Here is a 20,738-nt window from a genome sequence, read left to right as displayed (position 1 = left end):
AATGAAGACTAGATTATTAAATTATTTTGCTTTCAATCAATAAAATGCATTAAATGTCTGTAATTTTTGAAATAATTAAGAATTTGAGTTTAATCCGGTGTCAGTAGTCTTGATATTTCAGGACTATGAGTCATAAACTTCCACGCGAGATTCATACAAATCACCATTTACGCTAAAAATCAGGTAGTATAATATCAAATTCTCAGAATTAATATTTCTTAAATGGAATTTACTCCCCGCAGCTCCTGAATGTAATAAGTTAACGGCTTTTTCAAACTAAGGTAGAGTTCATATCCGAAATTTCGAAAGAAGTTGGTCGATATTCTGTAATTATGTGCATATAAAGACTGATAAATTTATGACTTATGTACAGTCCACTGATAATTATCGGCCAACAAACATAAGCTGGAAAAATATCCGTCGGGTGATAATTTTTGATACTGGGATTTTAAAGACAAGTTTTATAATTCAGCACGGTAGTAAAGTAAAAAAAGTAAATAGAATATCTAGGTGAAATATTTTTAAAAATAAAATAGGAACCGATGTACTGAATATCATAAAATATCATTAATCATCGTTATTTAAACAAGATCCACATCTTTAATTTGATTAATTAAGTTATATCCATCGATCAATATTGTTTTGGATACACTGACGTGGTTATTCTGAAATTTCATAAAGTCATCGTCGTTTGTTTATAAATTAGCATCCACAGAAGAAATGTCTGAATTCTCAAATTGGTATAACACAATACCTAAATTTACAAGGTATTGGCTTGCGGCAACAGTTGGAATATCACTTGGTGCTAAGTTAGGAATTGTACCGACTTATTATCTCTTTCTAGAGACTTCGCTGGTCATTCAAAAGTTCCAGGTAAGCGATTTACAGCATATATTTAACATAATTTGATAAAATTTGCTTATTTACAGCTATGGAGACTAGTAACAGCTCTATTCTTCTATCCAACATCATTTCACTTTCTCATGAACTGCTTTTTCCTGTACAACTACTCATCTCGGCTAGAGAAAGATCATTATTTGGCAAGTCCGGGTGACTTCCTGTATTTGCTGATATTTAACTGGTTTTGTTGTGTGATCGTTGGACTCTTTGCATCACTTCCTGTAAGTAAATTGAATCAATCCAGTGCTAACTGTGACTAATTGATAATTCTAATTCCAGGTTTTAATGGATCCAATGGTTCTGTCGGTACTGTATGTATGGTGTCAGCTAAACAGAGAAGTTATCGTCACATTCTGGTTTGGATCAAGATTTAAAGCTATGTATTTACCATGGGTGTTATTTGCCTTCAATGTCATGCTTTCCAACGGTGGAATGATGTCACTTTTCGGAATCTTAATTGGCCATCTCTATTTCTTCTTGAAGTTCACATATCCACAAGAACTTGGTGGATCAAACTTCCTCGAGACTCCTGCATTTATCAAACGACGTTTTCCAGATGTTCGTCCTGCTGGCGTTTTCGGATTTGCACCAGAAACCCGAGCTCAACAACAACAGCAACAGAGACAAGCTGGATTGAATCTTTTTGGTGGATCAGGAAACAGATTAGGAAATAATTAAGACAGCACATTAAGCATGTACATTATTTAAAAGATCCTTCGACTCCTAGATATATCCTGTTAATACTATTTTTTAAAAGTAACCATTAAACGATTCTTTAATATTGTAATGGAAATATGTTCGTGTGTTTTGATGGATTTAGAGATTATTCAAATGATTTTCAGCTTCCTCAGCATGCTATGTTCCTTCTTGAAGAGAAAAGCAACATAAAATAACGGTCTTTTAGGATTTAAAAAAAATATCGGATGTTCAAAATTCAAAAGGGAATTTCAAAGTTTGAACTTCAGGAATTTTAGCATGAGAGGACGAATTTGCAGGATCAGTCGAGTTTGAACACTCAAGGATCGCCAAATAGGGAGCATAAAAGCATAAGTAATAGGCGAAAAGAACCTTGTTCCATTTTCAATTTCATTTTATTTCCAAATCATTAACGGTCTTAATAAATTCAAATGAGGGGAAAATCAACTGATTTCTTAAATCCGGTTGACGCGATAGGGTATTTAAAAACAAAAAATATTCTTTTATTTCTTTTAACTGTTTTATTAATTAATTTAACTTTCTGATCGATTAAAATGTGCGATATAAGTGCAGAAGTGAAGGAGGAATTGCGAAAATTTCGATTCGCAAAAAATAATGAAAGTTCGGCGTTGATTTGTAAGTTTATTAAATAAGTTAATTTAAAGTGACAAAGAATTAAGTAGTATTTATGAACATATACAGTAAAGGTAGACAGAGAGAAGCAGGAAATCGTGATTGATGAATATATGGAGTCTGTCACGGTCGAAGAGTTACAGGTACAGTAACAAACGTTAAATGATAATTGGCAATAAAAGATTTAATTAAATTCATGATTTTCTGTTGTTATAGGAAAGTCTTCCGTCGCATCAGCCTCGATTTATTGTATACGCGTACAAGATGATTCATGACGATCGTATATCGTATCCATTATGCTTTATATTCTATACGCCGCGTGATAGTCAAGTAAGATTGCTCATTTCCTATAACAGAATTACTCACCAAACAAGTCGTTGTCTATAATTAACTAATCATACTGTCAAATTTTAGATGGAACTACAAATGTTGTATGCACGAAGTAAATTGCCACTTCAAAAGCAAGCGGATCTGACACGATCGTACGAAATCAGGGAAATTGAGGACTTTACCGAGGAATGGCTAATTGGGAAGCTATCAAAATAAATAGAGGCCAAAAAAATGCTAATTATTGCTCAAGCTCTTGCCATGAATTGATTTTTGCTCGTCCATACATGAATTTAAAATCAAATTAGAGAATCGATACCAAATTTCTTTTTCTTTTAAATTATTTTAAATATTTTTTGCGAAGAGAATCAAATTTTTAATCGATTAGTGATTAATAAGAAATTTTCTACATACATACATATGGCTGCTGCTGGCGATAGCGATATCTTTTATATATAACAAAACCCCTATATATCTTTCTACATTCTGAATGCTAAGTTACGAATATATAACTTTTAATGACACAAATGGAACCTTTTCGGATAATCATTGGTACAAGATTTTATTAACTAGATTAAGGTATTTTTGAAACTAAACAATTTTCTTTTTTATTTTTAAATACTGAAAAATTTTTACACAAAATTTCTATAAAATGACAAAAAAAAGCAATTCCTTTAAGGATCGTCCAGTTATGAACGAACTCTTATTAATTAAATTATTGCATAGCTTTGATATTATACATACAAAAGAGCTCAAATAATTAACTCGTACTGTAAGATACTTTTTGAGATTTCTTTTCTATAAAATTACAAACCTTTTTGGACATTCTTTAGGAAATTTAATTTATTTCAATTATCAGTATATGAACATTTTATTATTATTGGAGATTATGTGGGTTAGTGACATTCTTATTGAGTGATTTATTGTGATTCTTAATGTTTCATGTAGGTGAACATGCTTAGTTTTAGATTTTTATGTAGAACTTATTGATTTACGTACGTGTGTCATTACGTAAAATTGACGTACGTATGTCATTAACTGAAATTACGTTCGAACGTAAAAATACGTACGTTCTTCTTACGTAAAATTGACGTACATGTATCATTACGTACGTTTCTCTTACGTAAAATGGCGTACGTAAGTCATTACGTTTATTCTTCTTACGTAAAATTACGTACGTACAAATTTAATCAAAAGTACCAATCATCAATGATCTCAACAAAACCAGATCACTAACCCACACTCAAAATTGAAAAAAATCCCCAAAATTACTAATATCCATAACATTCTCAGTACGTGTGTTTTTGTGTACGTTTATAATTTAGCATTGAACTCTTTTTACACATTTTATCATAAGATTAACCAGAATAAAGTTCACAGCGGAAACGAAAAGTTAAACCATATAGCAATTAAAACAAAAAATTAATGTGTTTCTAATGATGATAAGTTTTTAAAGTAAAATAAAAGTTTACAAATATTTGATGATTGTCTTGGTATGAAGACAATTTAACAGATCAGCTGTTGCTTTCTTTAATTCCTTTTTTTTGATGATTTGGATGTCTTAATGATGATGTAGTAATGTTACGGTGTTATAGAAAAATCGCACGTCGAGGATTTTGGTTTTCATTATCGTTAATTTATGTTGCGATAAGCGATGAGATCATACTAAAATGTATTGAGAGATTGTCGTAAGTTATCGTGAAGTATGTTTCATCATATTTGGACTACTCACCCGTATAAATAATAGAAGAATGACAATAAGTAAACTCCTAGCTTTACCCAGCCTTCCTTCATACATTTGGATAGAGTATCGCTATTCATAATGTTCGTTGGATCATAAAGTCCTGGACCGCTCATTCCTTGTGGTCTGTTCTTGTATCTCCAAATGTGATAGCCAATGAGAGGCAAATTCTACAAATATAATTTAATTAGCAGCAATTCATTAAGCAAATACTGTTTTTTATCAGTTTAAATAGTAGATCATGAGATAACACATTTGAAGCATGAACTATAGTCCACTGGATGTGGTGTCTCATTGGCGTATATTCAGCTGATCTTCAGGACCGAACTTAAGTGAAAAATAACACAAAATATTTGGCCAGCAAACTGTATGAAATTCGGTCGAATATACGCCTAAAAGTAGGTCGATCACATGAACCTTAACTTCATGTAAGTTACACGATATCGATTAATTCAGGAATTCTGCCGGAAAAGTGTGATTCGGCAATAATTTATCCAATACTCACCAAGCAAAGACTGAACCATTCTCCAGCAATGAGAAATATGATATTTATAAGTAAATGAAGAGCATATTCAGGCAAAACTAATGGATTTAAGCTATTACATGAGTCTATTGGATTTCTGTAAAGTGGAATTAAATGACAATTAAAATTTTTATCGTGATTTTTATGAATTTTTGCAACTTACTTGTAATCCGTCTTTAATTCATCGAAACTAATTGTGTGGAAGATGGCAAAGAAGATAAGAAATGCATCTCCTATTAATGCTATAATATAGGAGGCCGCAGAGAAGCTAAAACTCATTTTTCTTAATTAATTTCTCAAAAATTCTTTTTCTACTCAAAACAACTATATAATTCTCAATGATTGCTTGTCCGATTGACTATCTTGGGTATTTTGGTCAGGTTTGGAATTTTTTACTCGGGTAATTGGATGTAATTAAAAGGATACTATCATTACCGTACCCTGCTGCTAAAGATTACATGAAATATTTACAAAAAGGCAGTATAAAAGAAGATTTTCATTGTTGACGGGCCTGCTTGTCTAGTAAAGAAGGCTTCGCTTCATATTTTTACGTTGAGATTTGAATTTTTAAAAACCGTTAATTTTATTTGAGAATTTTCTGGGGTTTTAAGCTTTTTCTGTGCGCTTAAAATAGCCTGAGCCATAAACTTTGAGTTTTTTAATGACTTGCAGTTGAAGATAAAGTACTTTGTTGTTCAGTTAGCTGGAAAATTAAAATTTTAATTGGTATGGTTCTACCTGAAGTTAGCTGATTTTGAGTTGAAGTTAAATTTAAATTCAAAATGTTCGTTGGGATTTGAATTTTCAAAAACCGTTATTTTCTGAAAATGTAATTTCTGTAAATTAGAAAATTTCAATAGATATAGGAATAGAGTCTAATTTTCATTTTTCATAATTCAATTTAAATTATATTTTATTTGAAAATCTTTTCATATCATTTTTTACATTAATTTAATAGTTATTTTGTATCACCAATCAAATCATTTACAAATGATAACTTTTTTAATAATCTTACAGTTCTATATAGGTAGATAACAACATATAAATAAATTATGCATATCTTATCATTTTAATTTAATTTAATTAACATAAAAAGGATACTGTCTAATGTGATGTTATCAATATTTTGACATATAAAATGCAATAATTTGTATCAAAAAATTTCCATTTTGGGTGTATGTGTGTACATGATTCTATAAAAATCAGCTATATTATTTATAGTTTTTTAAAGATTTTAATTCAAATACATTAAAGGCACTGCAAATGTTGATCAGAAACTCTTTTTTTTATTTTTCAACTTTTTCTGTCCAATTTAGTGCATTTTAATATTTTTTTTTATTTCCATCACATTTTGATGACTTTTTTCTTCATTATCTACAGTTAATATCTAGTTTCCTTAAAATTATTAAACAAAAAAGGTCAAATTTAAATAATTTTTTTAAATTCCAACAAAACTGAAATGATATCAAAATAATTATAAATTGAGATCAAAATCGTCAACAAAACATTTTGAGATCTTCGACGTACAACAAATCCCGAGTGGACAAAAAAACGTTCTAACTAGTTTAAGGCTAGTCAATAACTAGTTAATGACTAGTTTTAACGACTTTTTGTCTACTCGGGAAATTTTTTATTAATTTTAATATTTTAAGCTAGGCAACTTAATTGGAATCAAGAGGCTAAAATTAATTTTTACTGAATCAAATTTCCATATCCAATTCGAATTGAAAAGCCTTGAAGGATCAAAAGCCGTGGAAAATTGAGGAAAATGTAAATTTGTTCACAATTTAAAGTGTAGTGATTTTTAAAAACCAACGTAATTAGAGCAGATTTTTTGGTAAATCTTAAATTAATTGATCGGTCATAAGAAGCAAATCCTGACAGACAATCATCAGACTTAATAGCTCTAATCATAAATGATCGTGTTCATGACTATACCGAATGGACAACAATAAGTTATAACAAGGTGATGGCAAGTTAATGTCCAGTTGATGTCTACTTCTAACGTATTTTTGTCCACTCGGGAATATTTTGGAGCAAAGCTAGATCTTGTATAATCGACTCTGATCGACTCCGAACACGGAAGACGACTCGAATTATGAATGGAGTCGAGTTAACTTTTCCAGAGTTTTCAATACAAAATCGTATCTGGCAGAATATGCTTGAATACCAAGAAACATATCTGAATTCTTCCAAGTGGACGCCGCCCGGTTTGGACTAATCTATCCCATTTCACATCAAATGGACAACACTACAGCGTGTGATGATCAATTTGCCGATCATGATCTTGACACACCCCTTTAGAGCCTTTTCCGCAAATACTGTCTTTGTTCCACAACTATCTAAGTCAATACTAAACCCTCAAAATTAAAACTTAACTTCACTTTAATTACCGAATCAATTAAAATAATTTCAATTCTCATTACAATAAAATTCCAAAACTGAATTAAAATTCCTTATAAGTTCCAATTTATAAATAGTTCCAATAAGTTCCATTTGAAATTCAAAAAAGTCTGTCTGGAATTTGCCGTCTCATGTCAAGTAGAATATTTATTTTAAGTCAGTTCCAACACAAACTTTAAGTACAACTGTATAAATATGTAGGCTTATTACCAAATGATCTACTTATTATTGTTGAGGATGTGAGATACGTCGGGTATAGTCGAAATTTTAAAATAAGATCAGATCAGTGTGAGTTGAATTCCCTGACAAAATTCAATATTTGTAAAATAAAAATGAAATTTTTTAGTTCCAACACTCGTGACTAAGTTAATTTCTGTTAATACATTTTCCTTAATAGTCCACATGTCATGCCGACATGACAGCACGATAAAATGGCTTTTTTTTTATTATCGAAAATAAAAGAAATAAAATGAAATTCAAAGTGACAGGAAAAAAGCTTTTTTTTTCAGTGATCTATTGTTAATGGATATGGATTAATATTCTAAAAAGTTTCAGTCAATTTATTAAGGCTTTAAATGAACTTTTGATGTGATTTTAATGAGGTGATCAAATTATTTTATTTTTTTAATATCAAACTAAATTATCTGGTTTTTTTGGTCATTTCACAGCTTAATAATGTAAAGGTATACAATTCACTCGACTTTGTGGCTTGCTGTATGATTCATAAAAAGAATAATTTGAATTATTAAATAAAAAGTAAAGTTTTTTTTTGGGAGCTTTTTGAGGGAAACTTTTTGTCAAGATTTTATTGAACTTTCATTTTAGTGAGGATTAATTGAGCTGTTTGCTATCGACTAACTTCATTGTCTTTTGTGACATTTACAATATAGTTAATCCTTTCTTAAGAAATTGTTATTTTCCATTCATTTTGTATTGGGACTTGTCGTAGATTTTATTGTATTTTGTTCTACATATTCTCAGTAAAAACATGAAAAACTTGTAAGTTGTTCTTAAGACAATTAGATCGACAGATACTTAAAGCATGCAGTTTGAATCAAGTCTTTGTAACTTAGGTAAATTACCTCAGAAGTCGTTTACTTATTACAGAATGCCATAAAGAGAATTGGATTGATTTTTCTCATTACGACTTCAAAATTGGCAAAAAGCTTGCTTTCAAGAGAAGAGTAAGCTGAGAGCAATGATCATGGTATTTAAGATGGATAAACTCTGGAGAGCTTTCTCTTTGCCTGTTAGGATATAATCCCGAAGGACATCCTGAGGTGAATTTCATTATTTGCCGCGAAAATGGTTTAAAAATGGCCTTCATGCTGCTGTCAGGGCACATTCATGACTTTCAGTCAACACAGCGACGTGGAGGTTCCCAATCGACTACATTATGCTGCTTGAGAATCAGATTATCACTGAAACTGCAAACTTTTGGATGAAACAATAACGATATTTCATATAATACGCAATGTTGGTACTTAATATCAGCAAATATGTCAATACCGACAAACGATCAACAAGGATCAATCGGCTAGCATTCCTTAAAAATAGTCTTATCTAAAGCCTGAGCTGTCTGTGGCTTCATAGGATTCATAGGTATCATTCGAGTAGACTTCGAGCTATGCTCCAATTGATAAGTTTTGTTGGTCCAATTTTACAAGGAATTTATATCCAAAAGCAAGGTCTCCAAAAAATTTCATGCTTAATTCAATTACAATCTTGACAAAAATTAAACCTCATAAAGCTCCCTCAATTCCAACCAGAATGAACTTGACTTTCACAAATTTCATAGGAAGCATCCACAAATAATTTAATTCAGCAATAAATATTTAATTCCTTTATAAACTTAACATTTCCTATTCATTCTTCACTGTCGTTTGGTGAACATATCATTAAATAATTTATGGATATATCAAAAAAAAGCAACAATTCCACACTCGTGTAAGGAAAATTTAATTCTAATAAAAAATTATTAACATGCTTGTAAGTTACATGCTTATTTTTTTATGTCCATTTTTGGACAAGTTTCTGTACATTTAAAATAAAAGTTCTTGTTCGGCAGTTCATCATTTTCCCATGTACTTAACACGAGTTTCTTTTAAAGCTTTTGGACGAATAATTTAGGAATTAATTATTAATTTAGGATTATTAGGAAGTAATATTGGGGAAATTAAGTATTTATGAAGAAAAGTTGTGGACTATAAATTGATGAATTGTTTTATGGAAGTGAAGTTTTTGGTCATTTAAAGTTTTCGAGGATTTTTTATTTGACGTCATTGACTTTTGAAGTTTAGAGCGTCATTTAGTTTAGAAGGTCTATTGTTCGATAAAATGTCAATGGAAAGGTTAAAGCTTGAATAGCACATGTCGATTAATCGATTCATAATCCGTCACCAAAGCAGAATGACTCTTGAATCGGAGGTAGTCAGATTATTTCTCAATTTTAGGGGAAAAATTTGATTTTTCACGAGAAATTTCTAGCAAATTGAAGAATTTTTCAAAAAAAGAAGGTGTTGGGGGTTGATCTGAATCCGAGAAAGCCGAATCGGACACCAATACATAGTCTTGCCGACCCAGAGCCTGATTTTTGATCAATTAACCGATTAACGCCATTCAGTAAAGGAATTGTAAGGATTTTTAAGAGATGGATTGTTAAAAAGGAACAATAACATTCAATTCCCTAAGAAACAATCAGCATTCTCACCTAAATTAGCATGTACATGAGTAAACTTAACTAACATAATTGAGCATTCTCCTTGCATTTTCAGGATAACATCCTCATTTAAGTGATGATACAATATGAATTGCATATGAAAGTGTAAAACCCCAAAAGCAATTCTTTAGCTCCAAGGCAACTCAATATTCTAAAACATCTCTTATCTAAACAGTTCAAATGACCAAAAAATCTCCTCAAAAACTGAAAATTCCTGTTTCTGTGAATGAACAAACTTAAAGCCAAATTGTGAGCAATCTCCAAAAGAAATGAATGATTGATTTTCAATAAACTGTGATAAAGACACAAGCATAAAAATTCTATTTTATTTAAAAGCTATTCCATCATTATTTTCATCCAACACACAACTATTTACAAGAAGGAACAAGTCAAACACGCCATTAACAAGAACTTTTAAATTCTGTTTTTAATATTTTTTTGTTAAAATTATTTCTTTGCACATTTCCCAGAATGACAATACAACACTTTTTTTGTCATGTTTTGTAAATTAATCTACAGTAATAAAACTTTTTTTTTTTCATACTTAAATTAATTAATTTTACTTCTTATTATTAAATAAATATTCAATTTGTTTTGTATATAAAGTTATCTTCTCAAATATGTAAGTGTCTTTAGATATACTTTCAATTAATTTAATCAATAAATTTATATGCATGTGTATTATTTTTTAATTAAACAACACACATAATCAATACAGGCATGATGAGTCAATAGGTTATAAATATTTTAGATATTTTTTTAAGAATTTTCTGCAGTATGGTTAATTAATAAGTGTAGTGTCAATTCAGATTAGTATATTGGATGCCAAACAACTTGTTCAGATTGTTTGAAGGATAGTTGAGTGTTCCTGTCATTTCTGACATAAAGATTCTTGAAACGGGATTATCCCGAATAGCACAAGTTGATCAATCGATTTGAAATCCGGTCCAAAACTGTCGTGACTCTAATGTTGAGCCGCATTCGATTTTAATTTCGAACAATGCAAAAGTTACATCGACCTGGTGCCGGATTTTGAGTCAATTAACCGATTTGTAATATTCTGGTTGATATATAGTCCTTACAGATAATGAGCATGCTTATATAGTAATCCATTAGGGGATCATGTGAGTACGCTCATTTTCTGTTAATGAAAGAGATTGTCTCAATATTGAGAATTTTCGAGATATTCCGAACTCTTACTAAACATCCATAATTAAACTCCAAGAGTTTTAAAGGCATACCTCAAGTGTACCTTGACCAAAGTTCGATGTTGACACTATAATTCCCGATTCCGGGATTAAAATGAACTGAATCCCCGAAATGATCCCGAGATTACATACAATTCATTCTCGAGATTAAAAAAACTCAAGTCGACAAGGGTCGACAATTATGAAATCTTCTTGAGTCAGCTCAAAGTTGATTAACAAAATCAGTTAGACTGGACTCGACTTCGAGTTGTACCCTAGTCTATGTTTCTGGATTATCTGTGACGCTTGTAGCCTTAACAGGTCAAGAAATCGCTTTTAGGTACCATACTGGTATTTCTACACTATGAAAGCATGCTCTTTGCATGTTAGGGTAGACTATAAGACCAAATCATATGCTTCATAATGGACTATACCCTAAGATACGTCTTATCTTAAGATTACATTTATTTGAAATCACCAAAGTTAACGAACACAAGAAATCCAATCTAAAAAATATCCAAAAATATTACATCCCCAATGCCTCATCATTATCTGCACATGCACGCATGCACACTTCTTAAATATTTTTCCTAATTAAAAATATTATTTAATTGTACTTTTTTACCAAATCATCAACCTTTTCCTCGCGTTCGATGCGAACAATTGGTCTAACTTTTAATTTAACATCCAAGTCTTTATCGTATATCTTATAGCTGGGTAAAATTAATCTACGAGCTTCGGAATGCTTATTGTTTTGGTCTTTTCGGTAATGATCATGTCGACTAGAATTATGATAACTATTTCTTGAGGATGATTTATCATCACGTTGTTCAGTGCTGTAATTATTATGATGTCGACTTCGACTGCGACTCCTGCTACGTCGTCGACGATCTTTGTCTTTTCTCTCATTATATCGATCATTGTTGTAGGAATGGTTACGATTGGAATGATTTCGTGATGATGATGATGATGAGACTCGATAGTCAGATTTATATGAATGGCCATTGCTGCCCACTTCAGTATCATTTTCTGTCTTTTTTCGATAGAAATTGTTGATATTTAAGAGACTTTCATCAAAGCTCATTTTACGCTTCCTCATAAAGTTAGTGATAGGATTTGTATTGACATTGAATTCCTTAACATCACATTGGTTGCTAACACTTCGGACAATTTCCTTCCGTTCAATTTTATATTCGTTAATTGATGGAAAAACGGTTGGTAATTTTGGGAAATTTTCCGTTTCCGTACGACCATTTAAGTTTCCATTAATTAAAGATTTTGGTGGCGATTCGGGTGATTCTTCACAATTGGAACCTTTAATTACATCCACATGCTGATTATTATAATTTTTGGCAATAATTTGAGATTCAATTTCCATAATTTTCTCATTTTCATCAATTTCTTCGCTTGATGAACTGGATGATGAGCTTGTCGATGTGGAACTAGACGAACTTGACGAACTGGACGATGATGATGAGGATGATGTTGATGCTGTCGATAATGGTGATGATGTATTTTCAATATTAATATCACAACTTAATTTTCTCAATTTATACAATGCACAACGTGCCTGCTGTATGAGTGAATGTATGCGTTCCTTACGCTGTGCATTACGATAACGATGAACTCGTTGATAGCTCAACGATTTTCTCATAATAAGATTAATTGTTCGCGTTGCTTGCCTCACATCGGACCGATTAAGGTACTTATGTCGTAGAATCTCATAAATCTTCTTTATTTTACCATCGCTGTTGTTATTTACCGATATTATTTCCTCATACTGTACATTTGATTGAAAAAGCTCATCGCCAGCAATATATGGCATGTATGACATGTCATCAACGATATTATCAGTTATTGAGAATTCGCCCATTGTTATATTCTTATTGTATACATTGCTATTGTTATTATCATCATCATCATGTAAGGCACCAATTGCACGAAATATTTCATCATCATCATCAATATTGGCCACACGTTGTATATTCTTTAATATCTCAGATTTCTCATGAGGATTGAGCTTATCAGATTCAAATAGTTCACTGACATTACCAGAATTTTCCTCAACAATATAAATTGGTTCGCCGTCGGCATTCATTTCACTACTTTGTATGGCTTCATTTAATGTATAAATGTTGCCATCGCTGTTACTTTCAATATTAATGAATATATTTGATGCACTCAGCACGTCCTTACATATGTCTTGGAGTTTTGGTATGTTTGATACTTCCTCTATGTGAAAATATTGTCGATTATTGTATATATAATTTTCGCATATATCCACCAATGATGATGGTGTAAAAAGATCCACAACACTCACATTCATGTCTGATAGAACTTCTTTACATAAATCCTTTAATGATGGTATAACTCGTTGCATATCATACATTTCCTCTTCACTTCCATCAAGCTCAAGAAGTTTTGATTTATCGGTCAATAATCTACCGCACATCTCACGTAAGGAATTAACTTGTACGGAATGATTTGATTTTTGATTGACTAATGACGTTGGCTTCTTCATGCTGCCAAAATTAAACTTTTTCTTGAAATCATTGAGAATTTTCATTTTTGAAAACTTTTTACTTATTGACAGCTGCTCGCGTGCATAATTTCTGTATGTGCTTGTGTTGAGGAAATCAATGCATATTGACTGAAGTGTTTTAACGGAACTGCCACGCTGATTTAGTGAATATTTTCGTACGCGCTTTGCAATTCTTGTTTTTCGAAGATCTTTGGAGACTTTGAGAATTTTTTCCTTTTTCAGCTTTAATATCGATTGCTTTATTTTCGGAACTTTTACTTCCACTTTCTTGAGCTTCGGTGACTTTAAAGGTTTCTTCTTTTTATCCTCACATTCCTTCTCTGGTTGTGGCACAGTCGTTGATTCAATTTGATTCTCTTGCTTTATTATTGGCTTTGTTTCAATAATTTTCTTCGTCACTTCCGCAGCAACAACTTTTTTTGCTTCTTCATCAGATTCCTTCTTGATTTCGATTGTCGGAATTTCATGAATCTCATCGACTTTAGTTATCTTTGGCTCTTGACACGCCTCAAATTCAAGTTCAAATTCACTCTTGTATAATTTCTCACGATTCATTTCCATATCAGTAAATAGTTCCTTATCAGTAATGACTACATTTTCGGGTAATTTATTGATAATACTTAAATGTTTATATTTATTCAATTCTGATATCGGCACATCAATTGTTTCGAGAACATAAAGCTTTTCGGTACCTTCACTAATGGCGCCATTCTCCAAGTCCAATTGTGATTTATCATTTGTAGGCACATCGGTTGTGGTACTTATAATATTATCAGTAGCTTTTTGTACAAACATTGGATTATATTCACGCATTATTGTACGTTCCATATGCTCAATGCCATTCATACTGTCCATCAAGCCGTGTGATGGACGAGCCTCCTCTTCGTCATCAATTTCATTCCATGTTGAGAGAAAATCTCTTAAATTGATATTTGGAATTTTATCGCTATCATTTTGTCCAACAACAACATTACCACGTGTTGCACGATGATATGGATAGTAGGCGGGATGCTGATAATGGAGATCATAACCATATGGTGTTGTATCACGAATTTTTGGTATTTTTGAACTATTAATTTGCTCTTCGAGATCAATTGAAATTTTTATTTTGTCAGCATGCTTCATCGACATTGATGGATGATATTGTGGTGCACCATAATGCTGTGCTGATGGCATATGTGAAGGCGGGTGTGGTGGCTCAAAATGATTATAAGTCTTAAATTGTTTTGCATTTAAAATTTGATTTTTTGGTATTTTTGATGGCATTTCACCATTTTTATAGCGATAATTGCACGGTTGATAATCACATGAGCTTAAACTATCAGCTGATGGTATTGGATATGCAACAGATGGATTATAAAGTTTTGGTGGTGCCAACTGTTGATATCCAGCATTTCTCATAACATTACCATTCTGTTGATGATGTTGCATCGTGTGATGAGGAAGATGATGTTCTCCATAAATAGACGTTCCATTCATACCATTCGGATTGTACATATCGTTAGTGATTTTATGTCCACTTGTTGATTTCTTTGCACACGAATTCAATGAACGATTCATTGGATCATCGTGATGTGGATATGGATGTTGATAATAATGATTATCCGTATAGTAATCCTTTTTCGTCGCATAGCTTGTTGTCGTACCATGTGGTGGCATTGGAAATGTGCTATGATCAACAGGTGAAAGTGCCATTGCGCCGGTCTTGCTGTAATTTGATGATGATTTTGAACAGCTATCGTTTCTCATCGTTGGACCACCATACGGTTGCATTTGAGGATATGATGAATAAGGAGGTATTGTTGGATGATTATAGTTGGTATTATAATAATTTCCATAATTATTTGGTGGGACTGGATGTGGCGGGGGAATACTATGATGATATGGATGTAATGATGTTGATCGTGCATAATTTACCCTCGCACCATTGTGCATGAGAGCATCATCAAGTTGCGGTGCACCGTAATGCGTTTGACCAGGATAATGTGGCACTGAATTTCTTGTTGGTTGAGCAGGAATTCGACTATACAATTCATAACCATGTGGAGCTGATGGTGATATTTTCGGTGGAATTCCATTACTTGGTGGAGTCGGTTGATACATGTGATAATTATTTGTCCCATGTGGTGGCAAATGATTAACAGTTGATGGATGTAATGGATATTGTGATGTTGGATAATCAGCCGTACCTTTATAGTATGTTCCACTCGGTCGATTCGTTGATGCTGTTGGATATTTAAGTGGATTTTTAGCCTCAAAATTGTTGATTATTTTTGCTGCGGACAGCGACTCTGAATATTCAGCAAATAAATCAATTGAGGAATGAGGATCTGTGATAAGTGTATTACCTGCTGATGACATATAGGCACCATTATTCATTGACTGATGATGTGAATGTCCATGATAAAGTCCAGTTGAACTAGTCGCAACACCACCAACACCTACATTAATGACATTTGATGCGCCCATACTCTTCGATGCACCCATATTTGGATCCAGAATTGTACTGCTGCTGCTACTACTTTGCGTTTGAGATTGCACAGACGACTCATAAATTGTATGCTGTCCCTGACTATTTCCACTGTTATTATTATTATTCGTACTATTTGTATTTAAATTTGTTGTTTGATAGCCGTAAAAATTTTGTGATGTTGCCGTCACGGTATCAGTTGGCATACTAGTTGTTGAATTGAGATTATTATTTGTAAAATTTATAATTGTTTCACCGTTCTTGTTTATCTGATGGTATTGATTACCACCAAATATGTCACCGTTATTGACCAAATTTGCCGGATTGTTGATATTATTAACAATATTTGTATTAATATTATTTATATTATACGTTATATTACTATCCCCATTGCCACCTCCGCCAATAATATTCGGTCCCGTTTCCTTGCGAACGTATCCAATAAAATTATTTTTTTGATTATTATTTTGTATATTAACAGTATTTGGTGGTACTGATGCACATGCTGCTGCTGCTTGTGTCGCATCAAAAAGTCCATCGTCGTGCGGAAAAAATATATTATTATTACAATTGTTTATATTAATTTGCGTTTGTGGTAATGACGACGTGGACTTTGTCGAATGGAGGGGCGTTGATGTTGTATGATTAAGATCAGGGATAGCTTGTTGCTGATAAATATTACTCGTTGATTGCTGATATTTAAAATTATTTAATGAAGGTAATGTTGGACAATTTGTATCGTTGAAATTATTACTGTTCGTGCCAATATTCGTGAGACTATTTAAACTATCTAAATCTGCATAAAATCCATTGTGATCCATGACTCTAAGTCTGATTCAATACGAAATTGTTGCCGATGAAAGTCTGTAAGTGGAGAAAATAAAAAAAATTAATTAATTAAATTTTCAGCCTTAATTTATTCATTTGAATAACAATGTTAATCATTATTCAATAGCCGTGACAAATATTTTGTCAATTTATGGTAATTTAGCAACTTCATCTTCTCTTTAAGCATTCTTACAAGTCTTGGTAGCAATTAAAGTTTATTGTGGTAGGTAAGGAACGTAAAAACTGCGTGTGGAACTTGAGTATGGCCTTTCAAAAAAAGGGGTAGAAAATAATAAATAATTAAAGACTTACGTCAGACGTATGAATAAATTAAATTGGTGTGACAAATTAAATATTTGTGTATCTATTAAGCTGGTTTGGATGGAAAATATTTGGTTCGCAAGTGAAAATGTTGTTGTTGGGCGAATGGAACTGTTAATTCTTTTGTCTATGTTTTTTAGAACATTCTAAATATTCTTAGATATTTTGTTAATTTTTAGGTGATCAGAAATGTGTTAAAAAATTTATTTATATCTATAAACACAAGCGATACGAATGAAGAAGATCGTATTCCATCCATATGGCTGGCAAATATAGGGAATCGCCCTAGAAATTATGTTCATTACAATTACTGTTCTAGAAATGATTATACGACCTTCTTTCCAATGTGGTCACTTCTAGAATTGAATTAACTACATTGTAGAGGTGCATTTAGTGAAGTCTAGACTCTATTTAAGATGCGTTCGAATACAAATTGATGCTCCTAATTAATGAAGTCTAAATTCCATCGAGACCTGGCAATTCAAGTCGATTCCACTTTTTAATGAATTTTAGAGCATATTATTAATGCTTCTGTTATCTTGAGGAGCAAAAATTGTATAATGTATCAAACAACTCGACCCCAGGCTGATGTGACTCTGGCTTAACTTAGTGTCGAATTCAATTCAATTGAATTATTCTACTTTTACACCAAATCTCAAGAACAGAGCTTGACGTCGACTCAAAATTTATATGAAGTTAAGTCAACTTGAGTCGATTTTTCCATACAAAATTCAAGTCGACTTCGAGGAATGCTCAAAAATATCTGAATTAAATTGATTTAAATCTGAGCCAACTTTGCACTTCTATTTAAAATTTTTCAATCACAGTCAACATTTTGTTTAGTTTTATTTTTTGTTTACCAGTCGCGAAAACTTTGAAACAAAGAGTTATGTGAAAAGTATTTTGTTATTTTGTTTTCTTTCAATACATTGATCAAGAAGTCATTGTCAGTGACCTTAATTGACACCAGTTATTTATAAGGTAAGTGTCATTTTAATCTGTGTTTTGAAAAATAAAAATATTAAACCCGAAAGGACAAAAATATGGCTGAATAATGTCAGGTTAGTGTCCTGTGGATATCTAGGTCTAAAGTAATTTGGTCCAATGAAGCAAAATTTGATGGAATAATGCAAAAAATTTTCATTGCCTTCTACGAATATTCTTATGAATGTATTTTGCGAATTTCTTCAATATTTACACCATTCTAAGTAGTAATTGAGAGATCCGTGTCTAGTAAGATTCGAGAATCAAGTCTACACAAAGAAGGGAATACAGATATCCGGTCTGCTGTCCAACCACTTAGTCACTTAGAGCTTACTAGAATTGCCGATTCTTGTAGCTTGGAATATTAATTTACCGAATTTTTCACCATTTAATTATAAATCCACCGAAATTGTCTTCTAAACAAGCTACACATATGTAGAACATTTCAGGCAATAATTCAATTTAAATTCATACTAATTACCAATTCCAAATTACATCACATAAATTATTGTATATCCTTATTTGCAATTAAATGAAACTCCCAGATATTAATAAAACAATATTCTAACTTCCAAAATGGCAACGAAACCATTAACCTTTAAAATACATCACAGAAACGTTCTTCATAGAATAATACTAAAAATTGTCACAGAACAGCCTTTTTTATGAACCATTTATTCACATTCATATCCATTAAATTTTATTTCATGTCATTATAATTCTCATCCAAAATGTTCAACACTTTTCTTCCGTTGTCCATGACAGTGAAAAACATTTTGGCAAATCACAGCCAAAATCACAAAAAAAAATTGATAATCTCTTCCAAAACACCCTCGAAGGCAATAAAAATTAATAATGCGCAACGTGTATAAAATTTTTTTATTTTTACCCATTTTTGTGTCTCAATACTAAACTGTACGTCGTGTTATTTCCTTTGTAAAACTAGAAGTGAAACATGTTTAATTGAAAATGAAAAATGTTGTTCGCTTTGGAAAATAATTTTCTATATTTTTCATTCCTTTTGTCATTATTGAGCTATGAGTGGAGCTTTTTACTCTCCCCCACTGTCATTTATTCCTTTCATTATTATGGAAAGTGCTTTCATGGACATTTGATTGTCGAATGAATGTCTACTTATAAAAAAATATGTTTTATGATAAAAAAAAGGGGAGAAAATGGAGAGAACATTGAGAGAATGTAGAGGAACTCAAACGCAATTTGATTGAAATGAAAAGGGAAAGTAGTATGGACGGCATTAGGTTTGAAAGGATTAGAGGAAGCATTTTTTGTAGGAATTTAGTTATTTTACTAACTTGAAAGGAACATGGAGTAGAATATGTAAAGAATAGTGATCCAGGATGGAATGACTCTTGCGTCAAGTTGGATTTTATCCCAATAAAGGTTTCCCGAAGTCTCTGTCTCGACAATTTCTTGAGACCAAACCTAGATCGAGTTCTAGGCCTTAGTAACTCTAATTTGGATTGGGCTCAACAACTGACCAGTTGTTTGCCTAGTTCTAACGACAGTAAATTCCATCATATCGACATTTGTCTTATGACAAAAATCTATTCAAGACTTGACTTCATGGTAAATTCGAGTCAAGTCGACTTTGATGCTTCATGCAAAATTCGAGTCGGGGTTGTTTCGAGCGAAAAAGCATAGCTTTGGCTAACGACAGCTAGACACTTGACAACTGTCATCACGACGGACAACATTAGTCATCCTTAGAACTTAGACATACAACTAAGCACATAAAAACCTATCCAATTTGGTAAATAGAGCATTTTGCACCAAACTATAGCTTAACAGATCTCTAAGTCATAATAGTAACTGAATAATTACTGCCTAATACCTAATAATTTCTATTTTATAGCCCAGGTCAATAAAAGTAGATAATTATTTAAATCTAAATGGTTTTTTAATCATTTAAATTATTCAGTCATTCAATCACGCAGCTTCAATCTTTAAAGTCTAAAATAATTCAAATAAAGCTATACATTAGTCATAATACATCATAACACTTAAAACAGTGAGGACAAAGCGAAGTCACAAAACAAAATTTCCATATTCAACAACCAATTCAACTACAAAAAAATAATAGTAATGACTTGTCGTGCTTGTTGGCTTTTTGATAAAATATTCATTGGGGAATGTTTTTTTTGTTTCACCCCCATTTCGTCCTGTAGCGCACAACTGTATGAGAGTGTACAGTCTTGAATATGAAAAATTGTTCAGCACATTAAAGTACGAAGAGATATTGCATGAAATGACTTATGTGCCTTGTGTAATTTTACATGCAATTTACACAAAATCGTTGGCTGTTGGCCTATTTATCATCAATGACAGATGTTCTACTGACACAGAAATGCGGAAATGAATTTTTCATCGAAGGAAAAAAAGGCAATTTGGATTTGATTTTCCTTTCATTTATTGACGCACTGGATTCGGGAATGGAATGGAATTC

The 20,738-nt window shown here is 32.0% G+C and overlaps 4 protein-coding genes across 7 annotated transcripts in view; 2 read left to right on the top strand and 2 right to left on the bottom strand.

Annotated features, from left to right (window-relative positions):
- The first annotated feature begins 461 nt into the window (after positions 1-461).
- Der-1 (derlin 1) lies at positions 462-1,693 on the top strand. Its single transcript, XM_070638493.1, has 3 exons — positions 462-873; positions 930-1,121; positions 1,180-1,693. The coding sequence occupies exons 1-3, from the start codon at positions 721-723 to the stop codon at positions 1,576-1,578; spliced, it is 744 nt and encodes a 247-aa protein (XP_070494594.1). The 5' UTR covers positions 462-720; the 3' UTR covers positions 1,579-1,693.
- Positions 1,694-2,066: 373 nt separating this feature from the next.
- On the top strand, positions 2,067-4,070 carry GMF (Glia maturation factor). Its single transcript, XM_070638521.1, has 4 exons — positions 2,067-2,232; positions 2,299-2,372; positions 2,446-2,559; positions 2,644-4,070. Exons 1-4 carry the CDS (start codon positions 2,151-2,153, stop codon positions 2,773-2,775), a joined length of 402 nt encoding a protein of 133 aa, XP_070494622.1. The 5' UTR covers positions 2,067-2,150; the 3' UTR covers positions 2,776-4,070.
- On the bottom strand, positions 3,372-5,165 carry cni (protein cornichon). Its single transcript, XM_070638520.1, has 4 exons — positions 4,984-5,165; positions 4,803-4,917; positions 4,289-4,467; positions 3,372-4,221 (listed from the first exon to the last, which is right to left on the bottom strand). The coding sequence occupies exons 1-4, from the start codon at positions 5,097-5,099 to the stop codon at positions 4,194-4,196; spliced, it is 438 nt and encodes a 145-aa protein (XP_070494621.1). The 5' UTR covers positions 5,100-5,165; the 3' UTR covers positions 3,372-4,193.
- A 6,393-nt stretch (positions 5,166-11,558) lies between these two features.
- LOC139089087 (putative leucine-rich repeat-containing protein DDB_G0290503) overlaps positions 11,559-20,738 on the bottom strand; it is a 41,207-nt gene continuing 32,027 nt past the window's right edge. Inside the window, exons 2-3 of one of the 4 annotated variants that reach the window (XM_070638517.1) lie at positions 16,020-17,005; positions 11,559-15,962 (exon numbers count right to left, since the gene is read on the bottom strand). In XM_070638517.1, the coding sequence (XP_070494618.1) occupies positions 11,737-15,962; positions 16,020-16,962 (5,169 nt within the window). In that variant the 5' untranslated portion in view covers positions 16,963-17,005 and the 3' untranslated portion in view covers positions 11,559-11,736. Of the gene's footprint in view, positions 17,006-18,755; positions 19,036-20,738 lie in introns of those variants that run through there. The other 3 variants (XM_070638518.1, XM_070638516.1, XM_070638515.1) reach the window with 3 other exon arrangements.

The sequence above is a fragment of the Chironomus tepperi genome, unplaced genomic scaffold (genome assembly GCF_022539635.2).
Source record: "Chironomus tepperi strain 1889 unplaced genomic scaffold, CSIRO-AGI_Ctep_v1 contig_174, whole genome shotgun sequence".
NCBI lineage: Eukaryota > Metazoa > Arthropoda > Insecta > Diptera > Chironomidae > Chironomus > Chironomus tepperi.
This window is presented reverse-complemented; position numbering and strand designations above follow the sequence as displayed.